The sequence below is a fragment of the Python bivittatus genome, unplaced genomic scaffold (assembly GCF_059951505.1).
Source record: "Python bivittatus isolate LINGU-HERP-01145 unplaced genomic scaffold, Pbiv_v1 ctg000850_np1212, whole genome shotgun sequence".
In the NCBI taxonomy this organism is placed as follows: Eukaryota; Metazoa; Chordata; class Lepidosauria; order Squamata; family Pythonidae; genus Python; species Python bivittatus.
This window is the reverse complement of record NW_028277112.1, coordinates 4,515,229-4,536,312: the sequence shown is the minus strand read 5'-3', so window position 1 is coordinate 4,536,312 and position 21,084 is coordinate 4,515,229. Positions and strand designations below refer to the sequence as shown.

The 21,084-nt window shown below is 37.9% G+C and overlaps 1 protein-coding gene across 2 annotated transcripts in view; it reads left to right on the top strand.

Annotated features, from left to right (window-relative positions):
- Window positions 1-21,084, top strand: part of IQGAP2 (IQ motif containing GTPase activating protein 2) — a 148,633-nt gene that overhangs the window by 24,303 nt on the left and 103,246 nt on the right. For both annotated transcript variants that reach the window (XM_088130170.1, XM_088130169.1), the window contains exon 2: window positions 8,568-8,667. In XM_088130170.1, the coding sequence (XP_087986296.1) occupies window positions 8,568-8,667 (100 nt within the window). The remainder of the gene's footprint in view (window positions 1-8,567; window positions 8,668-21,084) is intronic.

Here is a 21,084-nt window from a genome sequence, read left to right as displayed (position 1 = left end):
CAGCAGTACAAGATTATGGTAGAGTTGCTCTTGATGAAAGTTGTGCTGGAATATTTGAGAGCATGAGATTGGCCTAGGCCTGTGGCCTGATTTACTTACAGGTAGTCCTCAATTAACAACCATTTGTTTGAAGTTATGACAGCACAGAATGAGAAGACTTATGGCCGGTTCTCAAAGTTGTGGCTGTTGCAACGTCCCCACAGTTACATGATCACAATTTGGGCACTTGGCAACTGGCTCACAATTACTACTCGCAGCATTCCACGGTCACATGATTGCTATTTGTGATCTTCACTGTCGGCTTCCAATCATGTGATGTTGCACCTAATGACTGTGTGGGATTTGTCTAACAACCACAACTGGGACTGCCAGAATTGCCATCGTAAGTCACCGTGGTCACATGACATGCTTTATGACCACATTGCTTAGTGGCAGAGTTTCCTGTCCTAATTGCTATCGTGAACCGAGGACTACCTGGATTATGCTAAAACATAGTAGAGCCATAGCAGCAAGTTTCACTCAGAGCCAGTGATTAAGGTGTTGGATTTAAATTTGGAAAATATAGTTTCAAATCTCCATTTGGTCATGGAGTCCACTCAGTGATTTGGACTTCTCACTGCTTCTCCCTTATTTTATTTATTTATTTACTTATTATTAAATTTATATGCCACCCCTCTCCCCCAGATGGTGACTCTGGGCAGCTTACAATTAAAAACAAAGACAATAAAAACAATAAAAATATAAATATCCCCCAATTAAAATAACAAGTAACAATTCTATAAAAGCCAGTATACAATTCAAGATGATGGGGGAGCAGTATCAATCATCCCACCAGCCAGTTCCAGCAATGTGAGCCCACATCAGGCCCCTAGACCATCTGGATAGCCATGTTTTTATACCTTTCCAGAAGGCCAGGAGAGTGGGGGCAGCCTGCACCTCAGGTGGCAAGCTGTTCCACAGGGTGGGACCCACGGCAGAAAAGGCCCTCTTCCTAGACCCCACCAGCCGAAATTCCTTGACTGGTGGGATTCGCAACATGCCCCTTCTGCCAGACTGAGTGGGGTGGGCAGATATGACGGGGGCAAGGCGTTTCCTCAGATAACCTGGTCCTGTGCCATGGAGGGCTTTAAAGGTAATAACCAGCACCTTGAATTTGACCCGGAAGCAAACTGGCAACCAATGCAGCTTGCGTAACAGAGGTGTTATATGTGCCACCCTAGGGGCGTTCAAGACTGCACCGCTGCATTTTGTGCCGGTTGTAGCTCCCGAATACTCTTCAAGGGTATTACTGCAATGTAGAGCGTATTGCACTAATCCAAACCAGGGCATGAGTGACTGCATAGAGGGCCTCCTGGTCTAGAAAGGGGCGTAACTGACGCACAACATGAAGTTGCATGAAGGCCCTCTTAGCCACAACTGCCTCCTGCTCTTCAAACGAATCATGAGTCTAGGAGGACCTCCAGATTATGCACTGGGTCTGTCTGGGGTAGTGTAACCCCATCTAGAACCAAAGATCATAAGCTCCTAGATCTTGAGGCTCCCCCTATCCACAGCCAGCCCTTCCTTATAGGTGAGGTCTTCTTGAAAGAGTTTCTAGAAAAAAGCCTGGACATTTGTGTAATATTAAATAAATGATGCTGATAAACCATGTTTTACAAACCATAATCACTAGGTTCACATAACATGTTAGAGTACATTGTGGATCAGTGAAGTATGGCAGAGGAACTCTGAGGTTTTCTTTCTTTTCTGTCTGTCAAACATAAAAGGCATCTTTTCTTTGTGTCTCATAAAAAGTATGGCCTTTGTTTACACTCCACTGTTTCAAGTTAGCTATCATGCTGAAGAAGGCTTTTGATGGTTTGAAAGTCTGTTTAAATTATAGAGGCAAAGATTATGAGTTTATGTCTGTGTATAATCTATAATCTGACAGTTGGGAGTCAGGAAGACGTGATTTTGGGCTGAGATAAATTGATAATTGCTAAAGCATTCATATAAGCCTTCTTATTCCTGCAATCATAAATTAAAAGGTTATATTGATGTATGGAGTTGTAAACGTTTTATCAACTGCTTCAAAAGAGGATTTGGATATGTATTTTCCAATGACTAGTAGCTTAAAGTACAGTGAATCTTGATTAAATAATATACAGAGGCTAGGTTATCTACCTATTATGTTTGGAAGCTCTATGTCTAGAGATAGTAAGTAGATATCTTTTGGGGTATATGTGATGATAGAAAGTGAAGTCTATTAATATCCTGTTGTGGGGCTTCCAGTTGCTTGGTTGTTATTGGAAAGAAGTGCTGGTCTGTATGGATGGTTCACACAGTGCCACATTGTAATGTTATTGTTTAAGTGTGACCCATCTAAAGAAGTTGGGTTTTATGAATCATAGTAGTTAGGCTAAGTCAGAAGCATTATTATGATTTAGATTTCTTTTTATAAAATAAGTTGGAAGGGGACAAGAAGTCCAATTTGCTGATCAGTGCAGGAATTCAAATTAATATGTCCCAGACTAATGACTTTCTAACATGCATTTAAACACATCCAAGGGGAACCTACCACCTTTCTGGATAATTGGTTCCATTGCTGAATTGCTCTTACATGTTACAAAGGTTTTTTTTAAACACTTAATTGATATCTTCCTTCCTGTAACTTTAATAGGTTATATATTCTGTAACAAGGGAGAATAGGACTTGAATTTCATGTGATATCCTTCCAGGTTTTGGAAGGGTGGTATCATATCCCTCCTGAGTTATCTTTTCTCAAAGCTGAACATACTCAGGTTTTTCATCTCTCTTCATAGGACTTGGTTTCTCGCCTACTTACCATCCTTGTTACCTTCTCAGATCCTATTTTAGTTTCTCTGAATCCTTTTAAAACTGCATGGAACTGGACAGAGTACTCTGAAAGGGTTTGATCAAAATAGTATAAAGTAAAAAAAAAATTACTTTCTGTTATTTGGTGGAAATTATACTTTGTTGATATAGCCTAAAATTTCATTTCTCTGTTTTGCAAACCTATAACAAAGCTGACCACTATTCCAAGATATTTTTTTACAAGTACAATTATTAAATCTTCATCCTCTGCATGTACATTTACTTTTTGTTTTCTAAATTAAGAACTTGGCACCTCCTTCTGTTAAATTTTATTCTGTTACTTTCAGCTGTGTCTTTAATTTGTCAAAATCAGTTTGTGTTTTTCTGTTTTCTAAGACAAGCTTGTAACATCTGGATATTTGATAGATATTCACCCAAATAATTAAAATATTGAATAGTAGAAGACGGAGGAGTGAACCTTGTAATACCCAGCTATGTTCATTTAATTGGCATGTCATCGAGCTGACACTGCTGTTCAACATGTTGAATACTTTGCTAAGATATGTGTATAGCATTTCCACAAGCTTTTAAGGAAATTACCAAATCAAAAAATGATATAAGGTCAATATAGTAAGACTTGTTCTTGACAAATCTGAATTGGCCTCTGCTAATTACTGCATTGTTTTTAAAGTCCTCATACATAAATCTCTAAATCTTTTTTTCCATCTTTCTCAAAGGTAGGGACATTGTTCTCCAATTATCTGATATTTTACCATTTCTCAGGAGTTTTCAAAGATAATTGTTAAGAGCTTGGTCAAATCATCAGCTAATTCTTTTAGTACCCAATTCAGTTCATCTGGTCTGGAGATTTAAACTCTTTCGAAGTAATGAAATATTCCCTCAGTCTCAAGTTTGAATTCTACCCCTTCAACCAGCTTCTCACCATTTTCTGATATAAAACTTTATTTTGGAGAAGACTGAGTTTGAGTAGCTCTGCATTTTGCTTTCTTCATTGACCAGCTGATACAGTGTCATTTTATTTTAAATATATCTTTAAAAGTCCTTTTAATTATTCTTAGTACAGTATCCTTTGCTGTCTTTAGCTGATTCTAAGCATTTGCTTGTCTGACGCCAGCTGCATAGTTCCAGGTCCCTGCTTCTACTCTTCTGAATAAACACTCCTTTCATTTTAATTATATGTGATTTTTATTCTATCCAATTCAGTACAGGTAGTCCTCACTTACTGACCACAATTGGGACCGGCAACTCCATCACTAAGTGATGCAGTTGTAAAGTGAAACATGTGACCATGTCCAGCTTATGATGGCAGTTCTGGCTGTGGTCATGAAGCGAATCACCCACGGTCATTAAGTGATGTCACATAGCTGTGATTTGAGATTTCCAGCCAGCTTCCCCATTGATTTTGCTTGTCAGAATCTGTCTGTGAAGGTCACAAATGGCAATCGTGTGAGTGTGGTACACTGCGACCATCATAAATCCATGCCAGTTGCCAAGCACCTGAATTGCAATCATGTGATTGTGGGGACGCTGCAATGGTTGCAGGTTTGAGGACCAGTTGCAAATCTCATTTTTCAGCACCGTTGTAACTTCGAACAGTCACTGAATGAGCAGTCAGTAAGCAAGGAGTTTTTGGTTTGTTTTTATGATTTGTCTGCTGTCTTAATGATGATCATCTCATTTATTTAGATGGTATTCTTTTGATCTGGACATTTATTGCTATTGAATATTGACTTGCATTCTGATTTTTTTTTTCAAATGGAAGCAGTATCAAACAAAAATGTTTCCCTGCTTCAAGATCAAAGATTGGAAGGATTGAAGATTCTTTTAATACAGAATTCACCCCCATTTCTTTTTTTTCTGCAGAAAACTCAAGTGTTTATTTTGGTCAAAGACCAGTATAATATAAAGCAATTAACAAACTGTTTGAAAGTAAAAGAGGTGAACCACACGTAAGACACAAGCTAAAAAATAGTACAGAATATTATTGTCACTTTTGTTACCACTGAAAGATACATTTCTAGGACTTAAAAAACAGTATATTATTTATCTAAAACTAAGACATAACGCTAACATTCTAAGAAGTAGTTAAAATAGAATAAAGTGACATCTATTTATACTTAATATTGTTCAAAAGTTAGGCACAGTTATACTATACTGAGGGATGGGGGTTAGTCAGCTTGAACAGAATTTGGCAACATCCAGAGAGGGAGAGCCCCTTTGATCAGAAAGTAGAAGTTGTACACAGAAAGCATCAGAGTGACTTGGGTATTTTACCAGGTGAGGGGAAACAAAACAGATTCTAATGTCTGTATAAAAGCAGCAATACTGTAAAATATGGGCCACAGATTCTATGGCTCCTGTAGCACATGGACATAATCATGCAGCATATGGAATTTTTTTGTATCTGCCTTCCAAAATGGCTGAAGAAAGAGCATTAAATCTAGCCAGTGTTAAAGCCCTTCTCAGCTTGGATACTGTAGTATTGTTTAAGTATCTTGCCAGTCTAAACATACAAGATCGGCTGCTCAGGAAAACATTCTTGGGCAGCAGAGCCTGGTCTCGTTGTCATTCCACATCCAGAATGTGCTGTGCTAAGATTCTCTTGGCTTGTTCAGCCCAAAGAAAGAAGAGCCTCTTGTGAAAAGCCATAAAAGTGCAATTTATTAAGGGGATACCACTTTTCATCTAGCACTAAAATTGTCTACTAATGTCGGGGTGAGGGGGGTCAATCCTATGGGGAAAAAATTAACTTCAGGCAGTATGTGAAGAAAATTAGCCAAATTTTTGTCTCAGTCTTAATTGATCCCGTTTTGCAGTAGCATTAGAGACACCGTGGTACTTGGAGGATATTTCTTAAGAATTTGGATTGCACAATTTCTAATTTTGAATGATTATCATAAGGACCAGGCTGTGCACCATACAAGAGCTGGACATATACTTTGGCTGTAAATAGTTTTAGGGGAGCTGATATAAAAAAGGCACTTCTTGTTCTATAAAAAGTTTCAATTGCTAATGATCTTTGGGCATTCAAAGCTACGTACTCTAGATGTGTGTTTTTCCAACCTGAAGTCTGGAAAAGAATTCCGAAGTTCCTGAAAACTTTAGCTTGTTCAATTTTGTGTCTATTTAGTTGCCACATATGGATTGTAGAGTGCTGAGCAAATACCAATATTTTTGTCTTTTCATAATTTATTGTTAATTCATCGTCAGTGCAATGAGTGGCAAATGATCTTAGTGCACATTTTAGTCCAGTGGAGTCTGGGACAGAAGGGCTGCATTGTCCTCATAAAGTAGCATTGGGATATGCCTGTATGCTAGCTGTGGTGGAAAAAAATCGGAAGCGTTCCGACAGGCCACCAGGGAATTTATATAAAGACTGAATAATGATGGGGCCAAAATGCAGCCCTGTCGGAACTCTCTCACTGAGGGAACTGCTTTTGTGAGATGGCCTCATGAAGTAAATTGAATTTTTACACAAGAGTTTTCATGCATTTTATATATCAGTAGTAATAGCCATTTATTGTGAATTTACTGAGTTTGCCCCACAGTTTGACTCTAGATATTTGTCACAGAAAATTTTAATTTGAATTCAGGCTTAGGCCTGGGACAAAAATGACAGTGGTAATTCTGGTGGAGGATCTTTGCCATGACTTGGATGACAGTAGGGGACCCTTCTGGTCTTAGTAGCTTTCTCAACAGTGCTTAATACTATTGACCATGTTATCTTTCTGGACCATTTGCAAGAGTTGGGAGTGAGTGATACTATGTTACAATGGTTTTGCTCTTTCTTGAGTGGACTGTTCTAATCCAGGGGAGGGGGAAGGGTCACCCTGGTGGGAGTTCACTTGTGGGATGCTGAAAGGTTTGATTTTCTTTCCACTGCTTTTCAGTGTCTGCATGAAATTGCTGAGGTGGTTAACTGTGGTTTGGAGTGTGGTATCCTCAGTGCACTGACAATACATAGCTTTACATCTTCACCCTAAGCCACGCTGGAAATACAGTGTAGAATTACTGTGAAAGCCTTGGCCTATTGTCTGAAGGCTTTTGGGGCCTGGATGGGACAAAACAGGCTGAAGTTGAACCCTAGCATCACAGAGTAGTTTGTCAGAAGGGTCGTCAGCTCCAGTTGTAACTGTGAATGGGATGACACTTCCCCTGAAGGAGCGAGTTTGTGATTTGGAGGGTCCCTTTTAACTCATGGCCATTGCTAGATAGGCAGGCAGAGGCCATGGTCAGAGACACCTTTGCCCAGCTTCAGTTGTTGTGCCAGCTGCAGCCTACCTGGAATGGGAGGCCCTGGCAACATGTACTTATCACTACATAATGGACCATTACAGTGTGCTGTACATAAGATATATAGTGGCCCACTTGTTGACAGCCACATAACTCCTGTGAGCTCTGCATTGGTTACCATTAGGTTTCTGTATGCAATTTGGAGTGCTACGTTTTAACCTATAAAGGCCTATGTAACTTGGTTCCTTCAGGGCCTTTTCAACATAGAATTGGATCATGTGGTATAGGCTGACTGGGGACATTTGCTAGTCCCCAGCAGTGAGATAGGAGCTTGAAATCATGTTTCTCTGTTGTAGCCTATATATTATGTAATAGACTCCCTCTTGAAATCAAGCTAGTGCCCACTGTAATGGACTTCCAGAAGTTAGTAAGTGTGTGTGTGTGTGTGTGTGTGTGTGTGTGTGAATGAATGAATGAATGAATGAATGAATGAATGAATGAATGAATAAATAAATAAATAAATAAGAAAGAGATATTTCTGAGAATGTTAAAATTTTACTTGCTGATAAAAATCCTAAAATTATAGAGCCAAATTTTTAACTATGGCTATAGCCAACAGCCAAATTTTTAACTACAGCTATAGAAAGAGGGTCTTTAGTAACACATAAATAAGCTAGAGTTTTAAATGTTTATATAATATTTATCAGTTATTTTATTTGTTGCCCTCTTTTATCCAGTGCCAAATTTTAAATGATATTTATATTTTGCTGTTTGGGTCTTTTGACCAAAAATAAAACTTACTTAAGGAGGGGGAAAAAACTTTTCCAGAGGTCTGTTGAGGGATGATGGGAGAGTGTCATCTGTGTTATTTCTTGTTTTAATATTGCTTCATTGTTTTTGTTGTTGTAAACTGCTGAAATAAAATATCTTCTGTCTGTAAGGCTGTAATAAAGATTAATCTAATCTGGGATAAAATAAATATTGCTCTCTTGCTTTTTCTTAAATTCTATTTCAGAATTTATATTAACGGTTTGGCAGTTAGTATGAATAGAAGCTTTTTGTTGTTTGCATTTCATCTTTAATAGAAATGCAAAATATTTATGGAAAATGTACCTTGTTTACTTGCAAGATTAGTACTATTTTAAAATGAATATTATATTAGACTAAAATGTCAGTTATAACTTTTTGTATGTTTTATTTTCAGAAGTATATGTCAACAACCTATACATCTTGAAAGCATATAAGATAGCTAAATGATTAATTTTAAACATTTTCAGGAACCGATTACATTTTCAAGAGCTGCTCCTTTTTTTTATATGTTTCTTTAAAATATTGTATTTGTATGTGTTCATATAAAATATGGGACTTAAATCTATCTTTTAAATAATCTCTTCAGTTCATAATGAGCAATTGCTAATTTGTAGTATCTTCTGTCCTACTGAAATAAGTGCCATGATCGCTCTTTTTTACATTTAATTTGATACGATTTTCTATTACAGCTATTGTGGATGATGAACGGCTTTCAGCAGAAGAGATGGATGAGAGAAGACGTCAGAATATTGCTTATGAATACTTATGCCATCTAGAAGAAGCAAAAAGGTAATCATTTAAATGATATTGGGAAGTTCTATTGTAGAGCTTTGAGAAAATGTTGGATACTACAGTATATCTCATTTTACAAAAATCTTTAAAACAGCTAATATTAAGTGAAATGTTGTGGCTGGGGAAACCAACATAAATAAGATGCATTCCTAAGAAAATACCTAAAACATGTCAATTTTTGGGTTGGCTTATCCCAGAGGGTAAGCTACTCCACAGGACAAATACCACCATAGAAAGAAGGGGGCTATAAAAAGGGTCTTAAGAGTTCTTTGGGTAATGGGAGAATGAGAACAATCTTAGGGTAATCCAGCTTAAGGTAGCCACTGCTGTTCTCCTTGTCTCCACTGCAGACTTTAGAAATTAATCAGGAGCAAGTTTATCTTTTTTTCCCCCTCATTCTCCTAGACAAGGAAATCAGATTATTTTATAGGAAATTAATTTGACAGATGGAAAAAAACCCAAGCCTTTTGATTAAACAATTCTTAATTTAATTCTAGAAGAATACTTCAATAATATTTGTACTCCTGACTCTTCCCCTTTTTAGAGTGCAGTCTTCAGAATGCTGTTCAAAGGCTAATGTGTCTCTCAGCCCAAAGAAAGTTCTACACCCTAGGCTTATATTGTGTATTGCTTTAATGTAACATTGTTGGTTTTGTTCTGATTTTTTGAACTTTAGTCAGGTTGCTAATGCTCTAGTTATATGAGATTTTGGCCTCTATCTTAGAATTTGGATCAATTACAGTGTGCTGGTGATTTATTTATTCACTTACTTACTACTGCTGTGTTAGTCATTCAGAGGGGTGCTGTATTCATGGTGATCCTGCAAGCAAAGTGCTGCTGTTTGAAGCTTTGAGTCAGTGGCATCCTCTTGAAAGTTTGGTCTGGCCGTATTGAAGGCCTTTCCAGGTTATCTTCACAGGTGCGTGTGTGTGCAGAGAAGACACTTTGATCAGGATTGCTGCTGAATAGAAGTGCTGCTGTAAATAAAATACTCCTGTGAACTATTTGCCCAGCCCTAACTTTGCCATAGAAATATGGTAGGCACAGAATTTTAATTGATAATTAGAGCTGTGCTCTGGCTTATCATAAAACCTGGATTGGGAGCAGAATGTGGAAATTCAAGGTTGTTTCAGATTCCCTTGAACTGGGCTGATGTCTCTAATTTACTCTATTTTCAATTCAAATTTTTCTGCTAAGCCTTTCCCTAGCATGTACCTTGGGAACTACAGATCTGTTGTCAAATCATAGGGTCACATTCTGTAAGCCCAATTATAGTTTTTGAACAGGTGGTGAAATTATGGCAGGTAGAGAGAAAGAGATACCTGTGTTTGGCTGTTATTGCAACTGCACACAATTTTCACCCACACTCTTCTTGAGTGCTTCTTGAGTGGATATATGTGAGATTGTACTCCCTTTTGTGAATTACCAAGTGATTTATTTTTGAATCTCCTTCATTTAGTGTGCTTTATAAAACAATCTGTCCCTCTTTTTTCATATTCGTTCTCTTTGCAAAATGCAAATATTCCAAAGTTTAATTTTGTTTAAAGACAGTGTTTCAGTTTTACTACTTTTTATATAATCTTCTCCATTCATGTTTCTTCTTGTAAATTATTTGTTGATCAACTTGTTTTTCTGCAAAGTTGTACAAATATTTTATGTATAGCCATCTATATTTCTATGCTTTAGCTTTATAAGAATATTTTCTCTTTCCCATTTCCTTTTGGCCCTTCTGATTGGTGTGTGTGCTTGTAGTATATCTTGGATGGTGTAACCAGGGAGATCAAGGATGGGAAGGCTATGTTCAGTTGCAAAGGATTACTGGGACTTTTGAGAATGCTGTGAAAGTGATCTAAGCAGGTTATTGGTAGAGTCAAAAGGCAATACCACTTGAAATCCCTTCCCTCTCCACGTTCATATATGAAATTCGACTCTCTTAATTTCTTCATAATGATACAGCTTTTCTACAATTTCTTTATCATTCTGATTATTAAAAAAATTAAAGGTACCCTTAGGCATATTTTTCTCATACACAAATGTTAGAACTCTGTTTTTCTCAATTCATGCTCCAGAATTGGGAATGAGTCTGAACGGGCTATCCCAGAACTGATGCAAGGTGGGACTGGGTACTTTCAGAGTTATAAATTTGGCAATTAAGTGGGTTGGATAGTCCTTTCATAGCTTCACTTGTAATTTATCAATTATTTTTCAAGTTCAGGACATTCTGTACTAAAGGATCCATTTATAAATGTTTTTCAAAATTTCTTTCTTAAATAATAATAGCTATCTCAGCTTCTCTTGGTGATTCATTCTAGGGCCAAGCTGTTCTTAAACTTGGGGAATTCTTCCTAGCTTCACCTTACTGTGCTAGACTATTTACCATTCCTCTGAGAATTTGTTTTGAAGGCCTCCTTGAACAGAGGTGGCAGAACTGAATCCAGTATTCAGCTAATATCTTATTAGAGCAATATTGCTGCAGATTGTCATGCTTGTTTTTTAAAAGATGACTTATGGTTGTATAATTCCAAATGCCATAGTTAATAAGCTGAAGTGGGTGTATATTGAGTGCTTTCTAAAATTATTGTTTGCATACTTCCTTTGTTGTGGGTTTAGTAAGATAAATTATGTGCAATAAACTTGAAAGAGTTGTTTCAGTTATTGTGTTTCTGTAAACAATGGTTTCTCCTCAAGGTTATATTCATTAAAGGAATGGTATATAATTGCATTTAAATATGGCAGACAGATTACCTCTAAGTGGATAGATATTGGATTGTACCTTAAAACACATTTATTTTTGGTTAGCTTGAAAAAAAGTGGGCTGAAGGCATAACATAAATCAGAAATTGCTCTTTCTATACTGTTCTTAATTTACTCTTGAAACTCCATTTTAGAAATGGACACAAAAAATGTGAAGAGATCTTTAAAATAATAAGAAAAATTAAGTGTTCAGGTGTCTTACTAAGTACAATTATCTAGTTTAGTTTTACAAGCATTCCTCTAACTCTTTAAATATAAAAGCATGGAATAAAATGTATAATTTATTAGTAGAGAAAGTGTATTTTGTGTTCTTGCTGCATTACACTTGTTTTTAATTTGCTTTAAAATTTAAATTGTCTGTATAGCTTGCACTGTGGCTATGTTTCTACTACTACACATGGACCATTATCTTGGGTAATGAAATGAGATGCAAGCAAACCTACTTTTCACTAATGCAGCTGTTTTCCCCTGCCTTCCCATAGTTAATCAGCTTTGGAAAAAATGGGACTTTCCGTTTGTGATTTATTTTATTTTATTTATTTTATACAAAGATTTGTCTATCACTTGATTCACCAGACTCCTTAATGCTATAATTTGTTTCAAAAATTGTATTTTCTATTTTGGAAGCTAAGAGAAACTACAATTAACTAGAGGCTTCCTGGTTTGATTAATCATATTGCAATTTATTTATTCACTTATTGAACATAGATATTATTTTTTAAACTCTGCGTGTGAGTTATACAATGAACTTATATCTGTACTGTATATTTAAGATAGTATGTGTATACTGACAGTTCTTAAATTGATATCCATCTGCCTTATATCTTAAATTGATCGCGTTGTGTTACAACACCATGGGAGGAGTAAGCTTGGTCAGAGTGGCATTAAGTCAACTGACAAGGATAAATACACAAAATTGGGTTGGTACAATACAGAGAATAAATCATAGGAAGAAGGCAGTGCAGAACCTTGTAAATATGAAATGGTTCTTGTCTAGCAGCCAACTTTTGTGGAACAAATAGACGTACTATTTGTATGGATTTAATAACTTATGGGTGATAGTCTCTCTCATAACCCAAATCAGCATATTAAGCCTTACAAATTAAATTGTACAGGAGTATAGTTTTTACTGTGAAAAGCACGGCAAATAAAACTTCCCAGACTTCAGTTCAGGTGAGATAAATGTCACCATTAATGTCATTTATTTTCATGGGCATTGTATGAAGTATATCTTCTTAGCTTGCTTTATCCTTATACAGATCTTGCTGTAAAAACCAATGTCCGTATGTGTTCAGGAAAGGAAGTATTTTCTAAAGAATGTTTTATTAGATTATTGCTAGACAATTTTTATTAAATCCAGCATTTGAGGGGGAGGTAAAGTAAGAGTGGGTTAAGCTAGAAGGCCAATGATTAATTGGAACATATAGTAAAATGTCACTTTAGATAGATAATATCCTTTAATATTGCTTGTCAGCATTTATGATTCAAATGCAGTACAGTTGAAAAATAAATGTGTATAATTTGGATTTGTTTTCTTTGTTTCCAAAAGCAATATTAGTTGGTTGCTTAAGACGAGTTGAATAACTTACTGTAATATAGTTTCTTGGCAACATCTGATTTCCACTCCACTACTCCAGTCATTAAAACACATGGAACATTTTAAGTAATGTCTTATGCAGAATAAAGATTGACGGTGTTAACTTAAAACCAGTTCAGACTAAGAATGCTGATAAGCAATTGTAATGTTAACAGTGAAGTTCAACAATTCAAATTTTATTGTGGACTAGAATTACAAATACAAATAGTTAAGAATGCCACCCTACTGAATCAGATCAAAGGTCCATATAATCTAGCATCCTGCTTCCAACAGTGCCCAAATACATACTCCAGGAAGCTTACAAGCAGAGCATGAAAGCAATTGCCAAGGTTCCCAAGGAATTTGTATTCACTTGTATTCTGCTTTTGAAATAGATGTTCTGTGAAGTCTAATAGCCTTGATAGATAAAAATGGAACTTTCTTAATATATAGTATAACTGAATAGCTCTGCAAGGATGGGGATTTGCTTGTACAAATGATAAGGATTTTTTTTTTAAAGCTGTAATTAGAATTTAACTTATGCAACATAGATGTTATGAAGAGTATGGTCAGTGAATAGAAATATTGTTTAAGTTCAGTGCAGAAAATAGTTCAGTGTTCACAGCCAGTTTAAAATTTATCCTGAAATAACTGAAACAGATATGAGGGGCTTGTTACTTGGGACAACCCAGAGATAGCATCTCATCTCTGTTAGCATTTCCCTGGCTAGGAATTCTGGCAGTTGTATCCCAAAAAATCTGATCAGGGAAGGCTGGATTGCAGTGTCAGGTGTGATGGAAAGGGGAGTCTTACTGGTTTCTGTATTACTTCTAATACAAAATTTGGTGAATGCTGATTATAGAAGAAATAAGATAACATAATCTTATTTCATTATCAACATGTTCAGTTGATGGTAGAATACAATGCATCTTGTTTAAAATGCCAAATGAGGAAAATACTGCACTCCAAATTATCCAATGAATAGTTTACATGAACGTGAACAATTACTTGGAAACATAAGCAGAAATGGGAGCAAATGCGAACAGGAATAGACCTAACAAGGCCTAGCAATCAGGCAGTGAGGATACACTGAAACATGTTGTTATATACAGTATCCCATTTCTTAAGGCTCTGATAAGATTTAATGTACCATGCCTCACTAAAAGCACATATGTCACTGTGGACATATTGCTGAAAGGTCACGAAAATGCTTTTTAGCTTCTGTTTTTTTTAATACTATGCTTTTAAAGCCACAAAAGAGTATGAAACAGTTGGATTATTGTTACTTTGCTATATTAGTCGCAGAATACAGCTGCAGAGACCTCTTAGACCTCTCAAAATAACCAGGTGCAATATTTTTGGTCTCAGTACTTTCAGACTGCATATGGGGAGATTGTTTTGTTGAATGCTTGTTCATAAAAGAATCAAGAATGTTAGGAAGAGGACCCGGTTTCCTTGGCTACCAGTTTTCATTGTATATAGATGTTTCCTTGATTTGAAATATCAGTTACAGAAAAGTGGTGTGTGAACTAGGCCTGAGCTTTCATCTTTAAAAATGCAAATATTGTGTCCTACCCTACCTATCTATACTCCATGTAATTTAGAAAAGTGATAGTTAATAAAATGCCAGGTTCTCTGCTCCAGTTGATATATTATCATTTTTACATTCCTTTGCCTAAAAAAAAAATCAGAAGGGAAGCTTGCATTCTGCGAAGCATCAGCATCTAGTTGAATCTTTTTTATAAGATTGCCTTGAACCTCACATTGGGCTCATCTTCATATCCTAACTATGGCATGAACAACTTCATGAGCCATTTTTAAATGGCTTGACCTTATGACGTTGCTTTCTTCTCAGCCCCAACTCAAAAGGAAATGTGGCTTAAAGCCCTTAGTTGTTTCAGTTTTGAAATAGTACTTTCCTGCTTGTCCCAAGACAGTTTTTGCTGTGGATGTGTTTTGGCACATTTTGTAGCTGGGACCTGACAAGCTCCCATTGGGATATTGTTGACATGCCCCTTCCCCTGCTGTTGCTTGGCACTCTTTTCCATAGACAATTTGTCTTGCGCTGCAAGAGAAACTGGACAAGTTGCTTCCATAGAGGCAGAATATACTTGTTAGGTCTTATGTGGGATCCTATATATACCCCTCCCTCTCTCCCTCTAGGTTTAACAGTCTTTTGAAAGAGTATTAGACCTGTGTTTAAAAGCAGGACTGGCACTCTATTGAAGCAGAGCAAGTAATCTGCACAGAAGGTTGATGTAAACTAGAAAAGAAATCTAGGTTTTTCCGGTTTTTGTTGCTGGAACAAAGTGAGTATATTTTCCTACTGCTTCTGCTGACAGTGTTTTTATTGGGCTGATAGTGGTTCAGTTTTGCCCTAAGTCATTTTACCTACTTCATGAACTACTGCCAGATGCTACCAGCACTACCACTCCCTTGAGGCTTTAGCTGAGGATGGAGCCTACGTGCTATTGATCAGTTCTTCCCACTTCATCCTGCCCCCCCCCCCCGGTCTCTACTAGCCCAATTGACAGGTCCAGGTGAGGAGGAGGGGTGCAGGATATAGTGGGAGAGAGGCCTCTGCTATTCCTTGTTGAGTGCTCTTTGAAACAACACCAAACCCGAGTCCAAAAATAGCCCATTTGATAGGAGGATATAGGTGGGATGAAGTGGGAGGGAGCTCTCCCAAAGCACTGCGCAGGAGTATCTCTGCATCTGTGGCTGGTTAGTTGAGTAACTTGACAGCTAATTAAATCTGCCATTCAAAACCCCCATCCCATTCCTCCCCATCACACATCAAAGAGAGTAATTGGTGGTTGGATTTCTGACCAGCAGATGACACTTGGTGAGAAGAGAAAAAAGCAAGAAAATTCTCTATGGCTTTTCTTTTTTTGTCCTGCATTAAAACTACAAGGGACAGCACTGCTTGCTAGCCTTGTTACTGAGATTTAATAGAACTTGGCAACGAGGGTAGCTCAAAGCTGTTACACTTTTCTGTCTGTTCACAAATTGGAGGAAAGACTCATAGGCCCCACAGGCATTCCTGGGTGGGTGGTGGTGGCTGCCATGTCCTTTGCTCAGAAATGTGACCAACAGAAAATGGGTGTGATAGAGGGGGTGAGGGAGAGGAAATGAATCAGCTGACTTCTGTTTTAAGTGCGTTTTCTGAAAGGCTGTGGTCACTGTGACAGCCAATTTTTGAATAGGCATGTTCTCCCATGACAGCTATTTTGTGAGGCACATTCTTAAAATTTCAAATATAACCACTAGCCCCATAACATTTATGCATCACTGGCTTGCAGGGATTGATAGAATTTGAAAAATCTTAACTTTTATTGTTTGCAATACATTTTTCTTCCTTAGTACTGTAAGAGATTTTTAGTATCTATATAATGTATTGCTATTGTTGAAATCAGCTATTGTTAAGTTTTAGCTTTACAGACATAAAATTGTACTGAACTGTTCTTAACCAAGAGAAGCTATTAAAAGTTTTAAAGAAATGTCCTTGGCAGGGATTGTAACCTACTTTACTTTTGACCTTTTGGGTGATTTCCCTTTCCAATTTCTGAAGAGGGAGAAAACAATGCCAATTTTGCATGCATGGCAGGCAATAACCATCTCTTTTTTTAATGCATACTGTGTGCCATGGTGAAGGCATTTGCTGCACATAGTTAATTTAAAACAGCCGTTCCTATCCTGGTACCCTTCTGTTGCCTCTGAAGTAAAGGTTTGTACCCAGCACAGCCAGTAGCTGACTGGGAATTTTCAATCTGTAATCCCAATACATCTGGAGGACCCCAGGTCAGGCAAGAAACTTTTTAAATGAAAAACAGCCACAAGATGCTGTAACGCTGATTGGAAGAAATTCAGGGCATGTGCGCATGAAGGAAGTGCCACATCATTTCCTTACCAGCTGTTTGAGCTCATGTTGTACTAGACAGTTCTTTTCTTTTTTGTTCAACTATTCTCACTGATTTCATGGAAAGGAAATTGTTCAGAAAATCTTAGATAAATTCTGATGGATGGGTGCAGAGTTCTTGCAAGTGTATGTGAACATCCTGACCACCAGCATACAGCGCCTCTAACTTCTCACACTTCAGCTAAATTTCCACTTCTCCAGTGAGTCTTTTCAGATTTGAAAAATTTGGCAGCCAGAAAGATTACAGAAAAACGAAGAGATGTGTAAAAGAAAAGCAGAGGCAAGATGTTTTGCAATAAAAACGTAGATTCAAAAATACCACCAAAAAGAAGAGAAATAGAAAAACTGAAGCCTCTTTTCCAGGGAAAGAAAAGTTATGGAAAGTTAGAAGAGAGATTTTGATATAGTGTTAGAATTCAAAAAATAAGTCCAGTCTGTTTTTTGCTCACACAGTTCTAAATGCAAGTTTGCAATCTGACAGAGGGATGAAGTGGCTTAAAAGTGACTGCAAGAGAGTGTTAAAAGTCTCCTTTACCTTCATGTTGCTCTTCTGTTTTTGAAACTAGAAGCTACTTTGTATTACCTATTATTGGGTGCGTGGATTTGTTGCCTAGACTTTAATCTTATGCAAAGCATGCATTTTGCAGAAGTACGCTTTGGTAGTTGTGAGTAGTTTTCCTCCTGCATATTATGTGCTAATTTTCTTTTACAGAAACTACAGTAGTGATGTGGAATCTGTTGGGTCTTAATCTTTTGCTGTGACTATTCAGTTGGAAGGCACAGTACAATGAACCTGTAGCACTTTATCCCCTAGCCACTATGTTGGAAGTGTTTCTTGCACAGTTCTGTGATGGGTTAAGATTAGATGGTATATTATGGAAAAAACAAATTTCCTTTTTAGCGAAGTGTGTTAGTCTGTGTTCAGACAACATGGGTGACTGGGGCCTGTTTTGAGCTACAATGATCTTCTACTCACCCTTCTGCTGGCTGCATTACTATGTTCGTATGACATTAACTCCATATGTGACCCAGTTAAGCAGGTCATATGAATACAGAGTTAGTTATATAGAATGAATTATTTCATTTTGGTCAGTTCCCCACCTCGTTTCTGATTTACCTACCATTCTGTTTTGTGTCCTTGGCCAATAGACTTTGATCTTTTGCTGTTAAATAAATATACTTCTACATGTGATTTTTCAGTGACAGAGTTCTGATTTCAACATTAACTCCTGGTTCCTTAAGTTCAAAGTAGAATCACATGATTTATTAGTTAGCCAAGTAATTCAGTGGGTAAGAGGTAAGAATATTGAAAATGCAGCCTGTTAGACAAATATAAATGCTTGCTTAACTTGTAATACAACTAAATAAATTGACATGACAAATATATGTATACACACACACAGTTTCTGTACCATATAATGGCTGAATGGCTATTTGGATTCAGAGTACAAATTGATTTACCTTGATCAGCAAAATGCAGTTCATTGATTGCTACTAACATCCTTCCGTTGTGTAGTTTACTTCTTGATCCTGTATAATAGTTTAATAATCTTGCATTCTGTCCTTTCTTATCTCATCCAGTGTTTAGCATGTGGTCAGGTGTGCTAAACCAGATAATGTCTGCATCTTAGATATGTACATTTGTCAACTTCTGGGAGGGAAGGAAGGAAAAATTATGATTGTCAGGCATTCACACATAGGCAGAAATGCACTGTTTAGAAAAATGGAATTTAATGGCAAAACCTCTAAAGCAGTGTTTCTCAAAAAGTGGTACATACTAAGTGAGATGCAGATCCCCTCCCCAAATTGAGAAATAGCCCTTGAGAGAGGAAGGAGAGCAGAGCAGCTAGTCTTTAATTAAATGTATAAGGGAAAGGGAACAAAGAACAAGGTATCTCTTCGAGTCCAGGATTAGAGTAGCCATTGTAAATGGTTTGTGTTTTAAAAGATTTGTGCTTAGAAACCATGATAAAATAAAGTAGATCTGAAATAGATCTCTCTCATTATATGGAACTGTAAAATCATAGAATTGTGGAGTTATATGGAAGGGACCACGAGGCTCAGCTAGTCCAACTCTGCAGTGTGCAGGAAAATCAATTAAAACATCCTTCAGAAGGGGCAAACTAGTTTCTCTTAAAATCTCCAGAGATGGAGAACCCACAACCTTCATAGGCAGACTGTTGTAGAGATCCTATCATCAGAAATATTTTACTTACACTTAAATGAAATCTAAGTAGCTGAAACTTCATCCGATTATTTGTAATTCTAGTTTCTGTGTCCATGGAAAATTGTTCCCAACCACCTTCCGTATGGCACCCTTTTACGTATCTCAGCAGTGATATCATGTCACTCCTCAGTCGTCTTTTCTCCAGACTGAACATCCCAAGTTCCTTCAGTCTGTCCTTTGGGAGATTTGTGGGGAGGCTGAGAAAGGAATGGAAAGGAAGTAGACATAAACATCAAGAGATAGAGGGTGAGTCAGTTGTCAGCTTATCTCATAAATGACAACTATCCTAGGAGGCAAAAAACCTGGGTGTCAGCCTTTCGAAGTAGGCAAGATGAAGAAACAGGCACAGCAGGGAATCTTGGAGTGCTTTGTATTGTTATAAAGTAGAAAAACAGAATCTTGAAAGTCTGTCAGACTTTCTCTCCACTCTGTCTTCTGCTAAACAAATTCAAGATGGGGTTATTTTGAGTTTCTTTCTGCCACTTTCCTCTTACTCAGGACAGAATTATTGTTTCTGAAATTCACCTCTTAACAGTTTGCTCATTCCTTCCCCATTCCCAAGGCCAAATCTACATTTTTTCCACACTGGGAAGAAGGATTTCAAATCATTCAAAAATATTCCACCTTAATTAATTCACAATAAATGTGGGTAGTGCTTCCTTGATCTTATCTAGTTGTGTGAGACTTGACACCTTTTTAGGGCATATCCTCAAGTCACTGTATCATCTTTGTTGCTTGTCTCTGAACCGGTTCTAATCCATTATTATCCTTCTGAAAATGTGTCCAGAATCATACACAATACTCTATATGCGATCTTATAAGTGCAGAGTACAGAGGAATACAGTTTTCATTTGTCTTTCATACAGTGCTTCTAATGCAGCTCAGAGAAACTTTAGCCCTTTTAGGAGCTGTTTTACAGTCTTATTGAGCTTATTGTCAATGACCACAATCAAGTCCTTTACCAATATTTTTATGTATTTATTTTTATTTATTTTCAAATTTGTATGCCGCCCATCTCCCCCAATGGATGACTCTGGGCGGCTCACAATAATAAAAAAGAAAAAACACAGGACACATAGACATAATCTATAAATAGTTAAAAAACATATATAAAAATGGCCTAAAAAGCTCCTATAATTTGGCCCTAAAAAACCTGTAAGATGCTGGGGGGGGGACAACCCCTCACCCCACCAGCCATCTCCACAGGTGCGGGCCCCCCTCTGGGCCCCAGGCCTTCTGGCAGAGCCAGGATTTGATCTCTTTCCTGAAGGCCATGAGGGAGGGGGCACACCGCACCTCAGGCGGCAAGATGTTCCATAGGGCGGGCGCTACAGCAGAAAAGGCTCTCTGCCTAGACCCCACCAATCAAAATTCCTTGACGGGTGGGGTCTGCAACCTGCCCCTTCTGCTGGACCGAGTGGGGCGGGCTGAGATGACCGGGGCAAGGCGGTTCCTCAGATAACCTGGTCCCATGCCATGAAGGGCTTTAAAGGTGATGACCAACACCTTAAATTGGACCCGGAAACAAACTGGCAACCAATCCAGCTCACGCAACGGGGATGTTATACGTGCCCTCCTAGGGGCATTAAGAACTGTCCGCACCGCTGCATTCTGTACCAGCTGTAGCTTCCGGATACTCTTCAAGGGTAGCCCCATGTAGAGCACATTTACAGTAATCCAACCCGGAGGTGTCCAGGGCATTAGTGACCGTGCGGAGGTCCTCCTGATCCAGGAAGGGGCGTAACTGCTGCACAACACGAAGTCATGCAAAGGCCCTCCTAGCCACGACTGCCACCTGCTCTTCAAGCAGGAGTCGTGAGTCCAGGAGAACCCCCAGATTACACACCAGCTCTGTCTGGGGTAGTGCAACCCCGTCAAGAACCAAAGATGACAAGCTCCTAGATCCTGAGGCTCCCCGTATCCACAGCCACTCCGTCT